We start from the raw sequence: 19659 nt of genomic DNA on the forward strand, positions 1-19659 counted from the left end.
TTTTTTGAACTATCAAATAAAACGATAATTTAGAGTAGAAGAAAATACTATCTCAGTCTTTCTATTTCAAAAAATCATGTTAAATTCAATGTGTTGCTTATCATTTCTTCGTAATTATTTGTACTAGCAATTTCTGAGTGAAAATAGTGATCAAAGTAAATCCTACACCATTTCTCAGTGTTCTAATAAATGAATGTATTTTTTAAATACATTAATATATAAGAAATATATAAGTTGTATGAGAAACATCATTGTCGCAAATATCTACACTGAAAAATGTTCGCTTTTTCAGAAACTGAAAGTAAATTTCACAATTAATTACAAGTGTCGGGGAGTAACTAGTTACATGTAACGGCGTTACATAATTTAATTACAAACTAACTGTAACTGTAATATGTTGCGGTTACTGAGAAAAAATATGCAATTAAATTATTTAATTGTGAAAATGTTAACGATTACAAAGGGGGTTACATCTGAATATTTTCCGTAAAAAGGATTTGTTGTTATTAATTTGTTGTCCGTTAGATTACTTTAATAAAGTAATTGAAACAGTTACACTACGTTTTAAATAAGGCAACTTGTAATCTGTAACCTGTTACATTTCCAAAGTAACCTTCCCAACACTGTACAAAGAAACAGGAAGTAACATTACAATAACATAAAATTTGGAAGTAGAAAGACATTTGTAAAGTGTAGTGATAAGAGTTTGATTGAATCCTGATCCCTGAGAATGACCTATAGTGAGACGCCATGAATTTACAATATACAAAGCGGTGTTTATTTTGAGGGCCTCACCTGAATTTTGGGGTTCTTGGGCTCCTTGGTGTAGGACAGCTCATATATCTCGTCCTCCGTGTAACACAAGTCTAGCGAGAGCTGTGGGCAAGGCGGGGCACAACGGTTACACATGAGAGGACGCCCACTGTTTGCAATCCACATCTCTCAGTATCACATACAAACAGCCGAGCATAACCACAAAGATGAGGGCTGCCCGGTGAGAATTTAAAAATACTCATTTAGACCTAAAAATAGATGCAGGCTCTCTGTGGAAATGAAATAAAGGCATGTTTACATGCCTCTAAATAGGCACAATTATTCCATGTACTGACGGGGTCTAGGCAGGTATTCAAAACCCACAGCACGAGGGACAACAAACACTTCCGAGAAGTGAGGCATTCAAGTAACAATAACTTTCCGCTGACAACAGCTCTCTCAAACCACCGTTTTGCCTCTGTCTCACCGTTAGCAGGTGCAGCAGGTCTTTGTTGGCCTCAAACGGTGGGGTGCAGTCATGGATGGCCAACAAGTCGCTAATGTTGCTGTATAAATGCTGCAGCTTCCCCAGGTTGATCTTATCGTCCTCAAGGTAGTCTGGCAGCGCCTCGTTGAGGGAGATCAGGTCTTTGAGATGAACGCCCAAGATGGGTACCTTGAATCCAGTGCATTCGTTGTACACACGTCTGTAGTTTGAATAGTTACTGTAGGACGACAGGAGCTCGGTGAGCTCACTGAGAGTCTGTGGGAAAGTGGGAAAACAATTCTGTTATTTTATCAGTATGGTACTTTCTAACATAAAATATTAATAAGTATTACATTTATGAATCTTGGTTATGTTAATTTCAATATATACTACAATTTTTTAAGTTGTTTAATATATAAAAAAAGAACTTTACATTATTTGAATTTCAAAAGATCTCTTATGGTGAATTTATTGGATCAAAAATGTAGTAGTACTTGTAGTACTTGTTTTCTATTTTATATATACATACATATATATATATATATATATACACTACCAGTCAAAAGTTTTTGAACAGTAAGATTTGTAATGTTTTTTAAGAATTCTCTTCTGCTCACCAAGCCTGCATTTATTTGATCCAAAGTACAGTAAAAGCAGTATTTTTTTTTTTATATATATTTTCACTATTTAAAAGAACTGATTCTATTTGAATATATTTTAAAATGTAATTTATTCCTGTGATTTCAAATCTCAATTTTTAGCATCATTACTCCAGTCACATGATCCTTCAGAAATCATTCTAATATTCTGCTCAAAATACATGAATTATTATTATGTTGAAAACAGCTATGTAGAATGTTTTTTAGGTTTTTTTGATGAATAGGAATTTTATTGGAAATAGAAATCTTTTGTAACATTATAAATGTCTTTATCATTACTTTTGATCAATTTAAAGCATCCTTGCTAAATAAAAGTAATAATTTCTATCATTTCTTTCCCAAAATTATACTGACTGAATGGTATAGTATATAATGTTACAAAAGCTTTTATTTCAGATAAATGTTGATCTTTGGATCTTTCTATTCATCAGAGAATCCTGCAAAAAAGTACTGAACTGTTTTAAATATTGATAGTAATAATAAAAATGTTTCTTGAACTGCAAATCAGCATGTTAGAATGATTTCTGAAGGATCATGTGACATTAAAGTGTAATGCTGCTGAAAATTTAGCTTTGATCACTGGAATATATTTGTATTTTAAATAGTAAAAATATTCCAAAATGTTACTGTTTTTGCTGTAATGTAGAAACATTTCTTATTATAAATGTTGAAAACAATTGCTGAATTATTTGATGAAATAGAAATTATTTGTAATATCATAAAAGTCTGTACTGTCTCTTTTGATTAATTTAATGCATCCTTGCTGAATACAAGTATTTTTAACTTACTATTGAACTTGAATTAGCAATGAACAATATATATTTCACATTAAATAAACAAGAATAATATATTTTTTTTTTTTTTTTTTAATTTACAAATTGTCATTGTTAGTTTATAATACTTAATGCATAAAGTAATGTTAACGAATCTAAACTTTTTTTACCTTAAATTTTTCACCTTTTTTATTTGCCAAATGCCATTCGCTTTTTTTATTGACTGTGTTTTTATGAAGTGATTTATAGTAGCCTGCTCGGAAAAACCTGAAGCAACTTGTGCTGTACCTTGCTTAAGGGCAAACAACAAGACTGTCTTTTCAATGTTCCATCCACGATAGGACAGCAACTAAAACGTTTGCGTAAGGAGCTTGAATCCTTAAGCATGAACAGGCCCAAAGAATCTGCAATCATTTTTTTGGAACTGGATTTAGGGGAAATCTAGATTTCTGTAGATTTGTCTCCACTAGACACCACAATTGCATAAACATGGAAAACACTAAAAACGATACACTCCTGTTTGCCTTTTGGATATAAATATGAAATGTATTGTATATGAATTTTTCACAACATGTGACCACTAAGCTAACATTGGGATCCATGTGTTTCTACCAAACCACAGACTCAATATATAGATCAATAGCTGAAAAATCAATGGCTTAAGATCATTATTGGTTATGCTTGTAAAAATAGTTGCGTGTGAACAAAAAGGATGTGGGTAGCAACGCTGGGGGCCAGACTGACCTTTGTGACATCGGAGGACAGCAGGCTGGCTGTATCTTTGAGACGTGAGATGGAACTGTGACACAAACCTCCTATCACCGCCATCAGAGTATTGAAATTCTGTAGGGCTCTCAGCTTCTGCTCAGACGGGTACAGATGGAAAAAAAACAGTGAATCGTAGAGTTCGTACATTCTCTCTATGAATGCATGGCAGCATTGCTTACATCCTCTTTCCTGTAAAAAAGCCCTTGTAAGCAACAGTTATGCAACAGTCCTCCCAAATCATTTCCCAATACAGGAACATTACTCTTGATGGCACACTTATATCAGATTTCCTCACTACCACCTCATTTGACGCATTTGCTTATTTCCTAGGTGTTTTCTTTGGGTTGTCTTGTTCGTACATTTGTGTTTGTGTGGTTAAAAGCAGGGCAGTACCCAAAGCACATGATGTAATCGTTTCCTCTGTACTAACACATTAAATGTTCAGGCATCCTTAAAGTGAGCTGTCTTACTGGCATGTCCTGATAGATGTCGATCATCAACCCATTTGAGGAATTTCCTTGAATTTTGTAACCAAAATAACGTCATACCTTCGGTGTCATGCCGTAAAATGTGTTAAAATGACTCAGACACCTCACGGACAGATATCACAGGGAACCTCAAAAACTATTTGCTGCAGGGTTGGATTAAAACCACAAATTTTGTCATGCAAGGGCTCGTCTCGACAGTACATTTTATATCAGTGTCTTGATTGAAAGTTATGGAAGTCTTGTTTCAGAGCATTACTGAAACATGCTTATTTTTAACATGTACTGTACAATCCTTTCATTTTCAGATGCGCAACATAACGCAACAGTGACAGCTCACTTTTTTGCGGAAGTATTTATCCAAAAAAAGAGTTTAAGAAAAGAGTTAAAAACCAAACCACCCAGCTCTGAAATTGAATTACATATTACAAATGGTATATATATATATATATATATATATATATAAATATATATACATATACATACAGTATATCACAAAAGTGAGTACACCCTTCAAATTTCAGCAATCATTTTAGTATATCTTCTCAAGGGACAATACTATAGAAATGAAACTTGGATATATGTCAATATAGTAGTCAATGTGCAGCTTGTATAGCAGTGTATATTTACTGTCCCCTAAAAATAACTCAACATATAGCCATTATTGTCAAAACAGCTGGCAACAAAAGTGAGTACACCCTAAGTGAACTTGTCAAAACTGTGTCCATTATTGTCTATCACTGCCTTAATCATTCTGCGCATTGAATTCACCAGAGCTGCACAGGTTGTTGCTGGGATCCTCTTCAAATCCTCTATAATGACATCATGGAGCTGCTGGATGTTACAAACAAGGTGCTTCTCCACCTTCCGCTTGAGGATGCCCCATAGGTACCAGCAGCACTCGTGCAGCCCCAGACCATGATGCTACCACCACCACGCTTGACTGTAGGAGAGACACAATTTTCTTGGTACTCCTCACCAGGGCATCACCACACATGCTGGACACCTTCTGAGCCAAACAAGTTTATCTCAGTCTCATCAGACAATAGAACATGGTTCCAGTAATGCTTTTGAACAGGTTGTCCTCAGCAAACTGTTTGTGGCTTTCTTGTAAGCCAGCTTCAGAAGAGGCTTCCTTTTCGAATGACGCCAATGCAAACCGACTTGTTGCAGTGTGCAACGTATGGTCTGAGCACTGACAAGCAGACCTTCTACTTCTGCAACCTCTAAAACAATGCTGGCAACACTCATGCATCTGTTTTTTGAAGCCCGGTTCTGCACCCATCTTGGAAAACCTCTGTATGACCCTGGCCACAGTACTGTATCTCAGTTTCAGGTTGTTACTGAACCTCTTATAGCCTGGGCCATCTTTGTGGACAGCAACAATTCTAATTCTCAAATCTTCAGAGAGTTCTTTGCCATGAGGTGCCTTGTTGAACATCCGGTGGTCAGTATGAGAGAACTATACTCAAAGCACCAAATTTTAACTGCTCTAATACAAGATACACAACTTTGTATGGTCCTGTCAAGCAGACAAAAACATGAACATGATGAATAGGACATGTTGCTTTGCATGGTTAAATGACTGTTTTCACTTAGGGTGTACTCACTTTTGTTACCAGCTATTTTGACAATAATGGCTGTATGTTGAGTTATTTTCAGGGGACTGTAAATATACAAGCTGCACATTGACTACTCTAAAATATATCCAAATTTCATTTCTATAGTATTGTTCCTTAAGCAGATTTGTAAAAATGTTGCTGAAATGTGAGGGGTGTACTCACATTTGTGAGATACTATATGTATATGTACTTAAATACAACTGGATATACAATACAATACAATACAAGGACAACTGAGAGACTCATATGCAACTATTACAGAAGGTTCAAACACTCACTGATGCTCCAAAAGAAAAAAAAAAAAAGAAAAAACAATGCATTAAGAACCGGGGGGTGTAAACTTTTGAACAGAATGGAGATGTGAACACATTTTTTCTTATTTTGTCTAAATACCACATTTGTTTATTTAGTTTTACACTTCAGAAGATACTTGAAGATGCATGTTCCCCAGAAGACAAAATAAGTTAAATTTACCCTGATCTTCAAATTCAAATCGGAGGGATTATGGGTAGTGTAGTTCTTCATTGAAAAATTGATTCATAGACACAATTTTTCTACAGAAACATATAGCTACCAACATTTAAAGGGATCATCGGATACCCAATTCCACAAGTTGATATGATTCTTTAGGGTCTTAATGAGAAGTCTATAACATACTTTAGTTAAAATTTCTCAGTGGCACTGTAAAAAACACCCTTTTTACCTTGTCAAAATCAGCCCTGTTCAGAGTGAGCCATTCTATTGCATGTTCCTTTAAATGCTAATGAGCGCTGCTCACCCCGCCCCTCTCTACTGTGCCGCATTTAGCCGCGAAACTTGCTAACTAGCACATTATTAAGAAAGGCGATTTGCAAAGATGCATAAAAACCCTTATACTCACTTCTACTATAGGTGAAGCTGCATCACCAACGATTCGCTCAAACATAGATGCATTTATGTAGATCGCCGGACGCATCCTTCTAAAACAAAAGTAACGTTAATCTTCTGCGTTTTCAGCGGCTCAGATGTCGGAAGTGAAATGATGACTGCTATGATCATTATTACATCCAACAACACAACAATCGTTCAATCAGAGACATTCTTGTCTTCCCCTGCACCGGAGTCAAAACAATGGCGGTTGGAGTGGGACTGTTACAGCTTAGTCAGGGCGGGTCTAAGGTAAGACAGTCATGTCAGTCAAATATCGTGGGAGCGGCCTGGGTCGGTGTGTCCTCACACTGACCAGAAGCTGAGAATCGCTTAATTTGAAAAAAGGGATATTTCTTATAAAGATTACAAAAATACCACTGGGTGGATTTTTATCATAACTGCCAGCACACATTTATGTTCAAACAACATGTAAAAGTGAGTTTTGCATCCGATGACCCCTTTAACAACCTCCGAGCTCATAGTAGGCATCTTGACACGTTATATTGCTTTGCTAGAAACAAATTTCTCAGGAAAAACTGAATGTAATTTGATTATTTTATATTTCCTTCCGATGCATTCGGTTGAATATGTGTGTGTTTGCAATTACCTGTGCTACATGAATGAACTTGGTGAAGACCTCTGCTCGCTGCTGTGAGGTGTGTTTGTTGAGGATCATGAGCTGGACCCACTGGGAGACTCCGTTGCAGAGCATGACAGAGCGCTCAAGCGCCGGATTATCTCTCACCGAGCCATGGACCACGTAACTGCGGTAGTCCAGAAACTAAGATGACACACACAACAACAGACACAGCTGAATCTGAATTCCAGATGTGCTAAGCACTCACGAATGTGATCATCAAGACATAACGATCCTCTGATATGAACTGACACGTCCAGGTATGAGTACAACGGGTGTGATCGAGGTTGCTATATTAGTAAGCATCAGCGGTATGAGTCTGTTCCGTCACTACAGCGCTATACTGAGGTGTCAGAACGTTTGCACAAGCAACATCTGGTCAAAGAATGTGAGTGAAACTGTCATGAGCCTTCGGGGTGTGTGACTTACTGAGACGTTGCAGAAGTTTTTGAACTCCAAGTAGCTGAGGTGTCCAGCCATCTCATCTGGTTCCATGTGGTCAAACAGCAGTGAAACTTTCCTTTTCTTCACAGAGGGAGAGGGAGACTGGGAAATATTCACTGGAGGATTACTGCTTTCAGACATAGTGATGGACAAACAGAAACCAAACAGATCATCACAAATCAGACAGGTGAAGACAGGAGTATAGTCATAAAAAAAGACAGTCAAAATTACTTATAATGCTCAAAGGCTTGTCACATAGCACACAAAACCATTTTTACTTTATTAATGTGATCAGTTATTTGGTAATAATTTAATTACATCACCATAATATCAATATATTAATATATACTATCATGATATATTAATATCAATATAATATATGCTTATAAATAATGTTATGTTGTTCTAAAAACTATACAGAGCTGGGTAGTAACTGATTACACTCAAAAGTTTTAATTTTAATGTTTTTTAAAGAAATTGCTTCTGCTTACCAAGCCTGCATTTATTTGATCCAGAGTACAGCAGAAACAGTACAATTTTGAAATATTTGTACTATTTAAAATAACTTTTCTCTTTGAATATATCTTAACATGTAATTTATTCCTGTGGTTTCAAAGCTGAATTTTTAGCATCATTGCTCCAGTCACATAATCCTTCAGAAATAATTCAAATATAATAATTTGCTGTTCAAAAACAATTCATTATTATTATGTTGATTTAAAATTAATTTTTATCACCCCCCAAAAAAAAAAAAAAAAAATAAATAAATAAATAAAAATAACTACAAGCATTTACAAAAGCTTTTATTTCAGATAAATGCTGATCTCTGTCTCTTTCTATTCATCAAAGAATCCTGAAAAAAAATGTACTCGTTTTACATATTGATAATAATAATAATAATAACAAAAATGTTTCTTAAACAGCAAATCAGCATATTAGAATGATTTCTCTTTTTTTTAAGGTTTACTTTTGGCCTTTTTGTCTTTATTGTGATAGGACAGATCATACAGGTCAAGGGGGCGGGACCGCGAAAGGCCCTCGAGCCAGGATTCGAACTCGGGATGCCCGTAGCGCAACGGCGCTGTATGTCGCTACGGGCGTCCCCAGTTACAATGTTTTCTGAAGGATCATGTGACACTGAAGACTGGAGTAATGATGCTGACAATTTAGCTTTGATCACAGGAATAAATTACATTTTAAAATTAGAAAATATAGAAAACAGTTGTTTTAAATAGTAATATATATATATATATATATTTTTTTTTACTGTTTTTGCTGGATCAAATAAATGCAGGCTTGGTGAGCAGACGAGACTTCTTACTTCATTACTTTTGTATGCATTACATGATTAAATATTATTCACACAATAATAAATTATTCTTAATTTAATGATTCTCCATAATTCTTTTTTTCTCTATTAAAATTTTCCTTTTTAGAAATTCTACTGTCACAATATATTCACAATATAAAATGGCCATGTAAATGTCATGTAAATAATTTTTCGATCCATACAAAGAATCCCTACGTTATATGAAAAGTAATCTAAAAAGTAGTCAGAATACATTGCCTAAAATGAGTATGAATAAATGAATGAATGAGGCATTTATAGTAAACTAGATTACGTTACTAACCACAGTTTTCATCATGTAATCTGTAATCAGTAATGGACTACAATTTATAAGTAATCTACCCAGCTCTATTGTAAATATATATCACATCATGAGAAACAGGTGTGTCTATAATGTTTACTTATAGTACATATTAGTTTTTGCTATGTCAATAAAGCTATTGTGACTCTCAAATGTAAAACTCACATGTATTGCGTATTGAAGAGCTGATAGTGTGAATCGGTTCCCTCAACCCTGACCAGATCCCAGAGATCTCCCATCACTTCTTCCAACAGAGGATTCACCTCAAACATGATTCGGAACTGATTAATCCACTGCCTGAAACAGACACAGAAGAAGCGAAGGACAAACGTGAATCCTGACATTCATTTTGGGATCTTTAGGTGCACGTGCGAATGTTGTGGATCCACCAACCTGATAAAGTGGCAGATTTGTGGCCGCCTCTGTCCCCTTTTCTCTGCAGGACAATCCTTATATGTTATCACAAGTCAAGGAGGAACCACACAACAGCAAGGCTAAAACTTACACACAGAGAAAATAATCCACCCTCAATAAAGAGGCTAAACTAAAACAGGGCAGCTCTTGTTTCTTTGTCAGTGGGATTAAGAGCCATGTGAGGCTGTGTGTTGCTGTGACTGAACCCAGGACTATTCTACTGAATGATGGACTCAGCTGTTCAGCTGCTCTGGAATCAGTTGCATAAATCAATCTTTTTCAATTAAGGTTCAGTGGAGCTTGAAGAAGGATATAGAGAAAGCAGCTTTTGGGCGAAGATGTGTGATGGCACGACCCAGTTATGCATCATCAGGGTCATATGGACAAGCTGCGTCCCTCTGATCAGCTTCCCATCCGAGTCTACAAAACAAACGTTTAGGATTAGATACAAGACTTCTATGACATTTCTATGCAGTTGCTAAAGTGTTTTGCATGTTTTTACTGTGTTGCTATACAGCTGTTTTGTTTATATCAAGGCTTCGGCCAGAGCCGGTGAGCTCAAAACCACGTCGTATTACAGCCACAATCTCAACCACATTGCTACAAAATACCCACAAGTTTCCTACGCCCAATGAGGCCTTGTGTCAAAAGTGGGAGCGCCTTCCGGTTCAAAGTAAGCAAGCGGGACGTTACATTCATTCATTCAACAGTTGACAGGAGTGACGGGCAAATGAAGCCTCGTGAAGCACCGAGACTTTCCTCTGACTGTTTCGGAAAAAGATTCAAAGCTTCGATTCAAACACCGTTTGAATCGCTCTCTATCCCCTACATAGTGCACTACATGCCATTCACCGTACAGAAAATACAAATTCAGTGAACAAGTGACCGATTTCAGCCGCAGCTTTAGCGGGGCGGGATTCTAGAGAGCATTTGATTGGACAGAAAGTTTGATGAGAAGCTGAAGTGCAGGGTGATGTCATTAAAATCGCTGATCCATATTGGCGGAAGTAAGAGACTGTAAGTTTTTAATGCTTATATCTACGCTAATTCTGACGTTGGGTGCTTCTCAATACCCTTTCTCGTTTCCTCACTCCTCCGTCCTCCATCCTATGACCCGGAAATCAGTCGAGCTCAGCCATCTTGTAGGACATCTCAACTCTCTAATAACATCGCGAGGAGGCGAGGAATGAGGAGGCTTCCTGAGGAGTCATGAGCGAGGATACACAGGTGTTTTATCGACTAAATGTGACACACATGTAAATTCTCCTCGCTCTTCACATCTGTCATAACAATATATTTAAAATCATATATTTTAAAAGGGCATCTTGCTTTATTAATATTTATTATGGATGCCTTAAATAACTTTAACGAACTTTAACAACATAAGGGCAGATCCCTTTAGCGGAGCTGATGATGCTTTGAAGTGACACTTGAGTGGTCAAGAATATTCCAGTGTTCATCCTTTGATTCCTCTGTCCTCATTTCCTTTCCTTGCATCCTTCCCTCGTATCCTAAGGGGGTGGAGCTAAGATGCAAGGAAAGGAAACGAGGATGCACAAATAAGAAATGAGAAGCATCCATTGTTTTGGAGCACACTAGCTTATAGGTAACCTTACGGCTAACATATTCATACTAAAAGCCAAAAACCTTCAATTTTGATTTTCATTTTATCTAAACCAGTTGTTTTAGGCCCTGTTTACACTAGTGCAGTTATCTGCAGTTAACTTCAGTTATCACTGTGTTTCAGAAACGATCTCCGTCCACACTTCACAAATAAAAACGCATGTCACATGACCATTCATAACGAGCATGATGTTATTGTTTACACGGTCATCAAGGACACACTGATGCTATGTTTACACTAGTGCGTTTTTGTTTAAAACTCATAATTTTTGCTACTTTTAGCCTGTCGTTTACACTACTCCAGCGTTTTCAGCCCTTGAAAACGGAGACTTTCGAAAACGTTGCAGACCCTGTTTTAGTTTAAAAACTCCAGGGTTGCATTTCAGTGTAAACGGACCAAAACAGACACTTTTGAAAATGATGGCGTGGCTGCCCACATTCTCTCTGTGTATCCTAGTGACTGTGTAAACAATAACATCATGCTCACTGTAGATATGTATCATTCGACCAAGCACGTAGACGTGTTCGCCATCTAATAATAGGGCATGTACCTATATATATCTATGGATGTACCTGCATGAATGGTCATGTGACAAAAAGTTTCTGAAATGCAGTGAAAAGGCTAGTGTAGAAAAGGATGCAACTAGTGTAAACAGGGCCTGAAATGCAACCCCAGAGTTTCCAAACTAAAACACATGAACGCAACCAGCGACATGATGAGAGACGCGCTGGTGGAGAGTTGAATGCAGCGCTGTCAGATTCCCTCATGTCTCATACACCGGTGAGAAAAAAATACAGCACAAAGCGCATAATTCTTAAATAATAATGCCATCCATTACATATGTTGACAGGCAGATAGGACAGCCTATCGTAATTCTCGGACCGAACAATCTGATTGGACGAACATTTTATGGTCCTACGCCTTCCAAAGATGATATAAATACATTTATACCCTGTCCAAATATCCACACTTGCAGTCTTGGCCACATGAAAGCGCATGAACGTGCCAGGAAATAAGCCACATAGTTTGTCTAAAAGCATATTAAAAACACCACATAGACAAATAAACAACACAAAAAAAGGGGGGACTTTAAAAATGCCAAACCGCAGTGACCTTAAAGCACACAAAACCCACATTCACTCTGAAGCGGTATTCGAGGTTTAGTGTATCCCATCATGCGTCATGATCTGGAAATAAATCGTGAGACTTTTTACCGAGATCTCGCAAGCGGTGACAGAAACCTTTCCAGTGTAAGATAAATACTACTAATAATTTGATATTACATACAGCTGAGATCAAAAGTTTACATCCCCCTTTCAGAAGCTGCAAAATGTTAATTATTTTACCACAATAAAGAGGGATCATACAAAATACAAGTTATTGTTTATTTAAGATCCATCTTTTTACACTGAGGACAACTGAGCGACTCATATGCAACTATTTCAAAAGGTTCAAACGCTTGCTGATGCTCCAGAAGTAAAAATGATGCATTAAGAGCTGGGGGGTGAAAACTTTTTTACCTCAGCTGTATAATATAGTAAAACAAAGTGTTGGATGTTTTATTGGTTCAGAGATAAGTATATTTATTTTGTACAACGTTTGCATTTTATCACTTTAATTAGAAGCACCACAAATTAATTTTGTCATCTGTTAGAGAGGCTACTGAACAGACATTTAGAAGTTAATTTTAAAAGTATTGAAAAGCACTTGCATTTTTACAACACTATAAATGTGTCCCATGAGGTAATGCAAAGTTGTACACACACTTGTGGTCTTCATATTCATTTGAACACTTGGGCCAAATACAGGAAATACGTCATACAAGTAGTCAAGTGGTCAAGTGCAAAGACTGCAAGTGTGGGTATTTGGACAGGGCATTAGACCTTTTAACTACTTAACTTAGTGATTGCTAACATAACAACCAGCTTGTTTTTGAACCAAAATGGAAATGGAAAAATACTGAAAAAGAACACCAAATATTCAGTATTGACAGATACTGATGATTCAGAAACACTTAAATAACTACTAATAACCAATATGGTACAAATTTATTTTGCATCTCTAGTCCAAATACGTAGGGTAAGAAAAAGCAAAGTAGATTTCAAATAAACAAGGCATAGAGGATGATGAAAAAACAAATGAGAGAGAGGGGGAGAGACATCAAAAGAGAGAGAAAGTGAGAGAGAGGGCAGGCCTGCGAAACCGAGGCACACAATCAGGCTTTGTCTCATTAGCATAGAGGGACAAACACATTCCCAGGCCCTGAATCCTAGTAAACCAAAAGATTTCCCTCTGTTTCTCTTTCTCTCTGTTTCTCTCTCCCTCTCTCTTTGACAAGAGCTGCTGTCCCTCAGCAGACTTACATAATCCGGCTGGCACACGGAGACTGGGAATGATGGGCACATGAGGCCAGAGACAGGGCTGAGAACCCCAGGAAAGTGGAATGTGGGAGATATATGATTTTGTGTTGTGACATGTCAGCTGTACTTCCTTTAACTAACCAGAAGTTGACATTTCGTCATGTTTTCTTCTTAAAAACAGAATATGTGACCTGACAGATGTATTGTAGGGTGGGGCTTATTGATAGACAGATATAGACGAGCTGGACACTGACCGAAGCAGTGGAGGCAGCGGAGGATGAGCTCATCCAGACTGGCAGAGCGGAAAGAAGCGTGAGCCGGTGGACTTTGAAGAGCCCGGCTGATCTCCTGAGGACTGGGGCATGTCATCCTCCTCTGCACTGGTCTTCTGCTCTTTATCACACTTCCTCCCTCCGGACGGGACTTCCTGCTGCTGGAGACACACGAAAAAATGGATTTTTGGGGCTTGATGCTGATGAAATGCTTAACCCAGTCCCAACAATGTACAGGTGTATTTAAACAACCAATGTGATCAATGGTACAACTGGGCATTGACGCAAGAATTTATTCAAACTGGGTCTCACAAACAAGCAACACAAAGTATCCATAACAACAGACATTTACGTAGTTTTAACCACTCATCAGACCACAGATGTTTCGCAGTAACCACTTGTCTCTACCAGGCTAAGCAGCATTTTGATCTTTTTAATATTTAATATTATGAAATGCATTGTTGATGTTGAAAACTTAATCTGTGGTTATTTAAAGCGACAGTCAAAAATAACATTCTGTCATCATTTACTCACCCTCAAGTCTGTATGAGTTTCCTATTTCTGCACACAAAAGACGATTATTTTGAATAATGTGGGTGACTAAATAGTTGCTGGTAGCCACTGTATTTTTTTCCGTACTGTGGAGTTACATACACATCACAATGGCTACCGTCACCTGTTTGGTTACACACATTCTTTGAATTATCTTCTTTTGTGTTCAACAGAAATAAGAAACTCATACAGGTTTAGAACTGATGATTAAATCATGACCAAATTGTCATTTTTGGATGAACTATACCTTTAATGCTGCATTGAAAACCACAGCAGTGAAGGCTGGGTTTTGATGTTTGCATGTCATAGGTTATATTTAAAGCTGATGAGATCTGGTCATGAGAAATGTTCTGTGTTGCTAAAACCAAACTCTAAATATTACCACATACAGTTAAAGATATTACAGTACCACCTGACACCTTAGGAACCAATTATAAATACCCTAGTTGTTGTTAGTGTGTTCTGACCGTTTACTACGGTGTTTCTGGGTGGTTTCTAGGCAGTTACTAATAGGTTCTGTAGTATGGTCTTAGAAACACCCTAGTAAACGGTCAGAACACCCCAAAAACTACTTAGAAAGTGCCATAGCAACTACTTAGAACAACCCTAGTTGTTGTTAGGGTTCTCTGACAGTTTACTGGGGTGTTTTAAGTGGTCGCTAAGGTGTTCTGCATGGTTTCTAGGGTGCTTCTAAGCGGTTACTAATATGTTCTGTAATATACTCTTTAGAAACACCCTAGAAAACTCTCATAACACCCCAAAAACTACTTAGAAATGCCATATAAACCACCCAGAGATGCCCTAACAACTAAACACTTTAACTAATTTAGCAACAATTTATAAACACCATAGAAGCCACATAGAAACACTAATAAACTGCCGTAACACCCTAGCAACTATTAGAAACACCCTATTTGTTGTTAGGGTGGTCTGACAGTTAACTAGTTAAGTGGTCGCTAAGGTGTTCTGGGTGGTCTCTAGGGTGTTTCTAAGTGGTTACTAATATGTTCTGTGATATACTTCTTAGAAACACCCTAGAAAACTCTCATAACACCCCAAAAACTACTTAGAAACCCATAGAAACCATCCAGAAATGCCCTAACAACTAAACACTTTAACTAATTTAGCAACAATTTATAAACACCATAGAAGCCACAAAGAAACACTAATAAACTGCCATAACACCCTAGCAACTATTAGAAACACCCTAGTTGTTATTAGGGTGGTCTGACAGTTAACTAGTTAAGTGGTCGCTAAGGTGTTCTTGGTGGTTACTAATATGTTCTGTGATATACTCTTAGAACCACCCTAGTAAACTGCCATAACACCCTAGCAACTATTAGAAACGCCATAGAAACCATCCAGATATTGCCCTAACAACCACACACTTGAACCACTTTAACGAACACTAATAAACTGCCAGAACACCCTAGAAACTACTTGGAAACTACTTAGAAACATAGTTGTTTCATGGTCTGACAGTTTACTAGGGGGGTTCTTAGTTAGTCACTAAGGTGTTCTGAGTGGTTTCTATGGTTGATATACTCTTAGAAACACGCTAGTAAACTGACATAACATCCCAAAAACTACTTAGAAACACCCTAGTTGTTGTTAGGGTGGTCTGACAGTCGCACCGCGCCGCTCGCATCCAGTCTAGACACGGTGTAAGTGGTTACTAATATGTACTGTAATCTACGCTTAGAAACACCCTAGTAAACTGTCATAACACCCCCAAAACAACCACACACTTTAACCACTTTAGCAACTATTTATAAACACCTTAGAAGCCACTTGGAAACACTAATAAACTGCCTTGTAGTTGTAAGGATGATCTGACAGTTTACTAGGGTGTTTAAAATGGTCGCTTAGGTGTTCTGCATGATTTCTAGGGTGTTTCTAAGTGGTTACTAATATGTTCTGTAGTATACTCTTAGAACACCCTAGTAAACTGTCATATCACCCCAAAAACTACTTAGAAACACCATAGAAACCATTCAGAATAAAACACTTTAACCACTTCAGCAATTCTTTATAAACACACTAGTAACCATTTAGAAACACCCTAGCAACCACTTAAAATAATTTAGCAACCTACCAGAACACTCTAGCAAAGGCACCATGCTAAATCCTCCTCAGAAGACATTAGTGACTGAATAGCAACACCATAGCAGCCAACTTAACACCTTGGCTGTGAGTTTTCGCACAAGCGAGCACTGCTCTTTATAAAATATATAAATCTAGTGGCCTAAATTGTTCAGATTGAAACCTGTAGGTACATTTACTTCAGAGACTAAATAAAATATCACCAGATCTGCTCCTAACATCTTTATTTTCCATCCTCTGAAGCCTTTGACATTATACCTGAGAGCAATGAGTTCCCCTTGAAGTCTGCAGCACAAGTTTGTGTACATGTGCGACTGTTGGCACCTTGCAAGCCCTACCAGTAGATCAGGTATGTTGATGTTTATATCTAAGGCTGTGTGTTGATATCTGCCACCCTATACAGTAGGTGTCACTATTCAGGCCGTCAATGTCACAGGAAGAGAGACAGTTAGAAAGTGTAGATAAACATCTCTGTCTCACTGCTTTGCTCTGTCTTTTGTTTGTCAGTCACACAAAAAGAACAAACAGCTCTGTACATCAGGGTAACAGTCTTTAAAACTCTAAAGCTGCTGTGTAATTTAGTAGTATGGAGCTTAATCTTAAATTAAAAAGTGTGTTTTTGTGACTTGGATGTCGAGTTGTGTCTCAAACAGCATCAGCAAGAATCACTGTGGTCTGTGACGGCAGTGACACGAACAGGAAGCTGGCCGTGACTGCAGAGAAGTAGCGATGAGTTCTTAGAACGTCCAAACCCCTCCCAACCGCTCTCTCTCCCTTCCTCCTGCATCAGTGTCCAGTTCAGCACACTCGTTTTCAATTCTCTCTGCGCACAGACACACTGACGTTTACCTTCTCACCTCATTAGGCAAACCAAGTCTAACCACTGAGATCAGGCCCACACAAATACACACTCCAGCCAAGAGAGTAAAGTTGAAGTTTGTAGACCAGGAAGATTTTTACACAGCCTTCCTATTTATACCTTCATGAAATACGCCTCAAATTTCCTTCTTTCTGTTCATTCTATTCCTGACAAGTCGAATATTAGACGTGACTTCAATATGCAAATTCCACATCGTATTTTCACCTCTCTCTCTCGCTTATTTGCATTAACCCGCTCTACAGCTGATGACAATACACAATACATGGTCTGCAGGCCTCTGACATGCACATGGATACAGACTCACACATACAGTAAACAAATTAGGGAAAATGCACTCGGTTAATGTAAATCAATTTGTAAACAAGTCTATGCAAATTGATATGCAGCGTGGAATCAGCTAGGTCCTGGTGACTTCGGTATTTGGGTCACGATACAATAATGATATTATGAAGATACTGCAATTCTGTATGTTTATTAGAACATTGAAAAGGGAAGTCAAACTAAACTTGGTTACATTTTTAAACGATATCTTATATTGTGACCTGAATATAAGATATTACTGGCCGGAACACACAACTTTTGCTCAGATTTTGCCCTGATGGAGTGGAATCCTCCATCGTTTAAATTTTCCTCTGTAACTATTTACAGTCAACAAGTGTGTGATGCCTAATATTTTTTAACGGGTTCAGATTTTTGAACTTATATAATGTACTTTAGTCTTTAAAGGGATAGTTCTCCCCAAAATGAAAAATCAGTCATTAATTACCCACCCTCATGTCGTACCAGACCTGTAAGATAAAATAGTCCATGTGACAAAAATAATAACTTTAACAATAAAGACAAGAAATTGTTGAAGAGAAGAAATTGTTTAATAAAGTCGTTCTTTTCGTTTTCTTTGCGAACGAAGAGTATTCTAGTAGCTTCATAACATTACGGTTGAACCTCTGATGCCACATGGACTATTTTAAAAATGTCTTTACTAACTTTCTGGGCCTTGAATGTCTCAGTTGCATTGTTGTCTATGCAGGGTCAGAAATCTCTCGGATTGCATCAGAAATATCTTAATTTGTGTTCTGAGGATGAATGAAGGTCTTAGGAGTTTGGAACAACATAAGGGTGAGTGATTAAAGGAGAAGTCCACTTCCAGAACAAAAATATGCAGATAATTTACTCCCCCCCTTGTCATCCACGATGTTCATGTCTTTCTTTCTTCAGCCATAAAGAAATGATGTTTTTTGAGGAAAACATTTCAGCATTTCTCTCTGTATAGTGGACTTCTATGGTGCCCCCAAGTTTGAACTTCCAAAATGCAGCTTAAAAGGGCTTTAAATGATCCAAGCTAAAAAAGAAGGGTCTTATCTAGTGTAACGATCAGTTATTTTCTAAAAAAAATTGTCAATTTATATATTTTTTCACCTCAAATACTCGTCTTGTCTAGCTCTGCATGAGCTCTGTGTATTCTAGTTCATGACAGTTAGGGTATGTCGAAAAACTCCCATCTAGTTTTCTTGTCCAACTTCAAAATTGTCCTACATCGCTGCAGAAGTACTGACCCAGTGTTTACAAGGTGAACATGCAAAGAAGATCAAATGCCCTTTACAAACAAAGGTAAAACAGCGATGCAGGTTGAGAAGAAAAATAGATTTTAAGGTGAGATAAGAAAATAACTGATTGTTTTGCTAGATAAGACCCCTTTTCTGCATTTAGTGCCCTTTGAAGCTGCATTTAAACTGCATTTTGGAAGTTCAAACTCGAGGGCACCATAGAAGTCCACTATATGAAGAGAAATCCTAAAATGTTTTCCTCAAAAAAACATAATTTCTTTACGACTGAAGAAAGAAAGACATGAACATCCTGAATACAAGGGGGTGAGTACATTATCTGTAAATTTCTGTTCTAGAAGTGAACTTCTCCTTTAATAACTGAATTATCATTTTGGGATGAACCATCTCTTTAATATTGTGATTTCATATCACCCAATTGACCCTTTCCAAACAGGTGAATCTGCCATTTTGTCCAACAAGCTAATCAGACAGGAGAGTAGATTAAGTCCAGTGGACTTAAACTTGAAAAATTGCATGTATTGACATCTTAAATAAGTAAATAAGAAATGATAATTGGTTCACGTGTCTGATCTAATGAGGCAATACTGTAATTTGTCACGACACATTAAAGAGCCACAAAATGGTAGTAATTATTTGAATTTCTTAAAATAATTACAACATTTTAAAGCTGAGACCTTGTTTTATAATAGAATTAACCTGCTTT

General features: G+C 37.3%; 1 protein-coding gene across 4 annotated transcripts in view; it reads right to left on the reverse strand.

Moving 5' to 3' along the window:
- rasgrp4 (RAS guanyl releasing protein 4) overlaps positions 1-19659 on the reverse strand; it is a 34265-nt gene that overhangs the window by 10225 nt on the left and 4381 nt on the right. For 3 of the 4 annotated variants that reach the window (XM_051134788.1, XM_051134785.1, XM_051134787.1), the window contains exons 2-10: positions 13839-14017; positions 9911-10020; positions 9580-9638; positions 9352-9483; positions 7523-7664; positions 7064-7237; positions 3417-3533; positions 1241-1516; positions 796-876 (exon numbers count right to left, since the gene is read on the reverse strand). In XM_051134788.1, the coding sequence (XP_050990745.1) occupies positions 796-876; positions 1241-1516; positions 3417-3533; positions 7064-7237; positions 7523-7664; positions 9352-9483; positions 9580-9638; positions 9911-10020; positions 13839-14017 (1270 nt within the window). The remainder of the gene's footprint in view (positions 1-795; positions 877-1240; positions 1517-3416; positions 3534-7063; positions 7238-7522; positions 7665-9351; positions 9484-9579; positions 9639-9910; positions 10021-13838; positions 14018-19659) is intronic. The other variant, XM_051134786.1, reaches the window with a different exon arrangement.

This window comes from Labeo rohita, chromosome 18 (assembly GCF_022985175.1).
Source record: "Labeo rohita strain BAU-BD-2019 chromosome 18, IGBB_LRoh.1.0, whole genome shotgun sequence".
Lineage (NCBI taxonomy): Eukaryota > Metazoa > Chordata > Actinopteri > Cypriniformes > Cyprinidae > Labeo > Labeo rohita.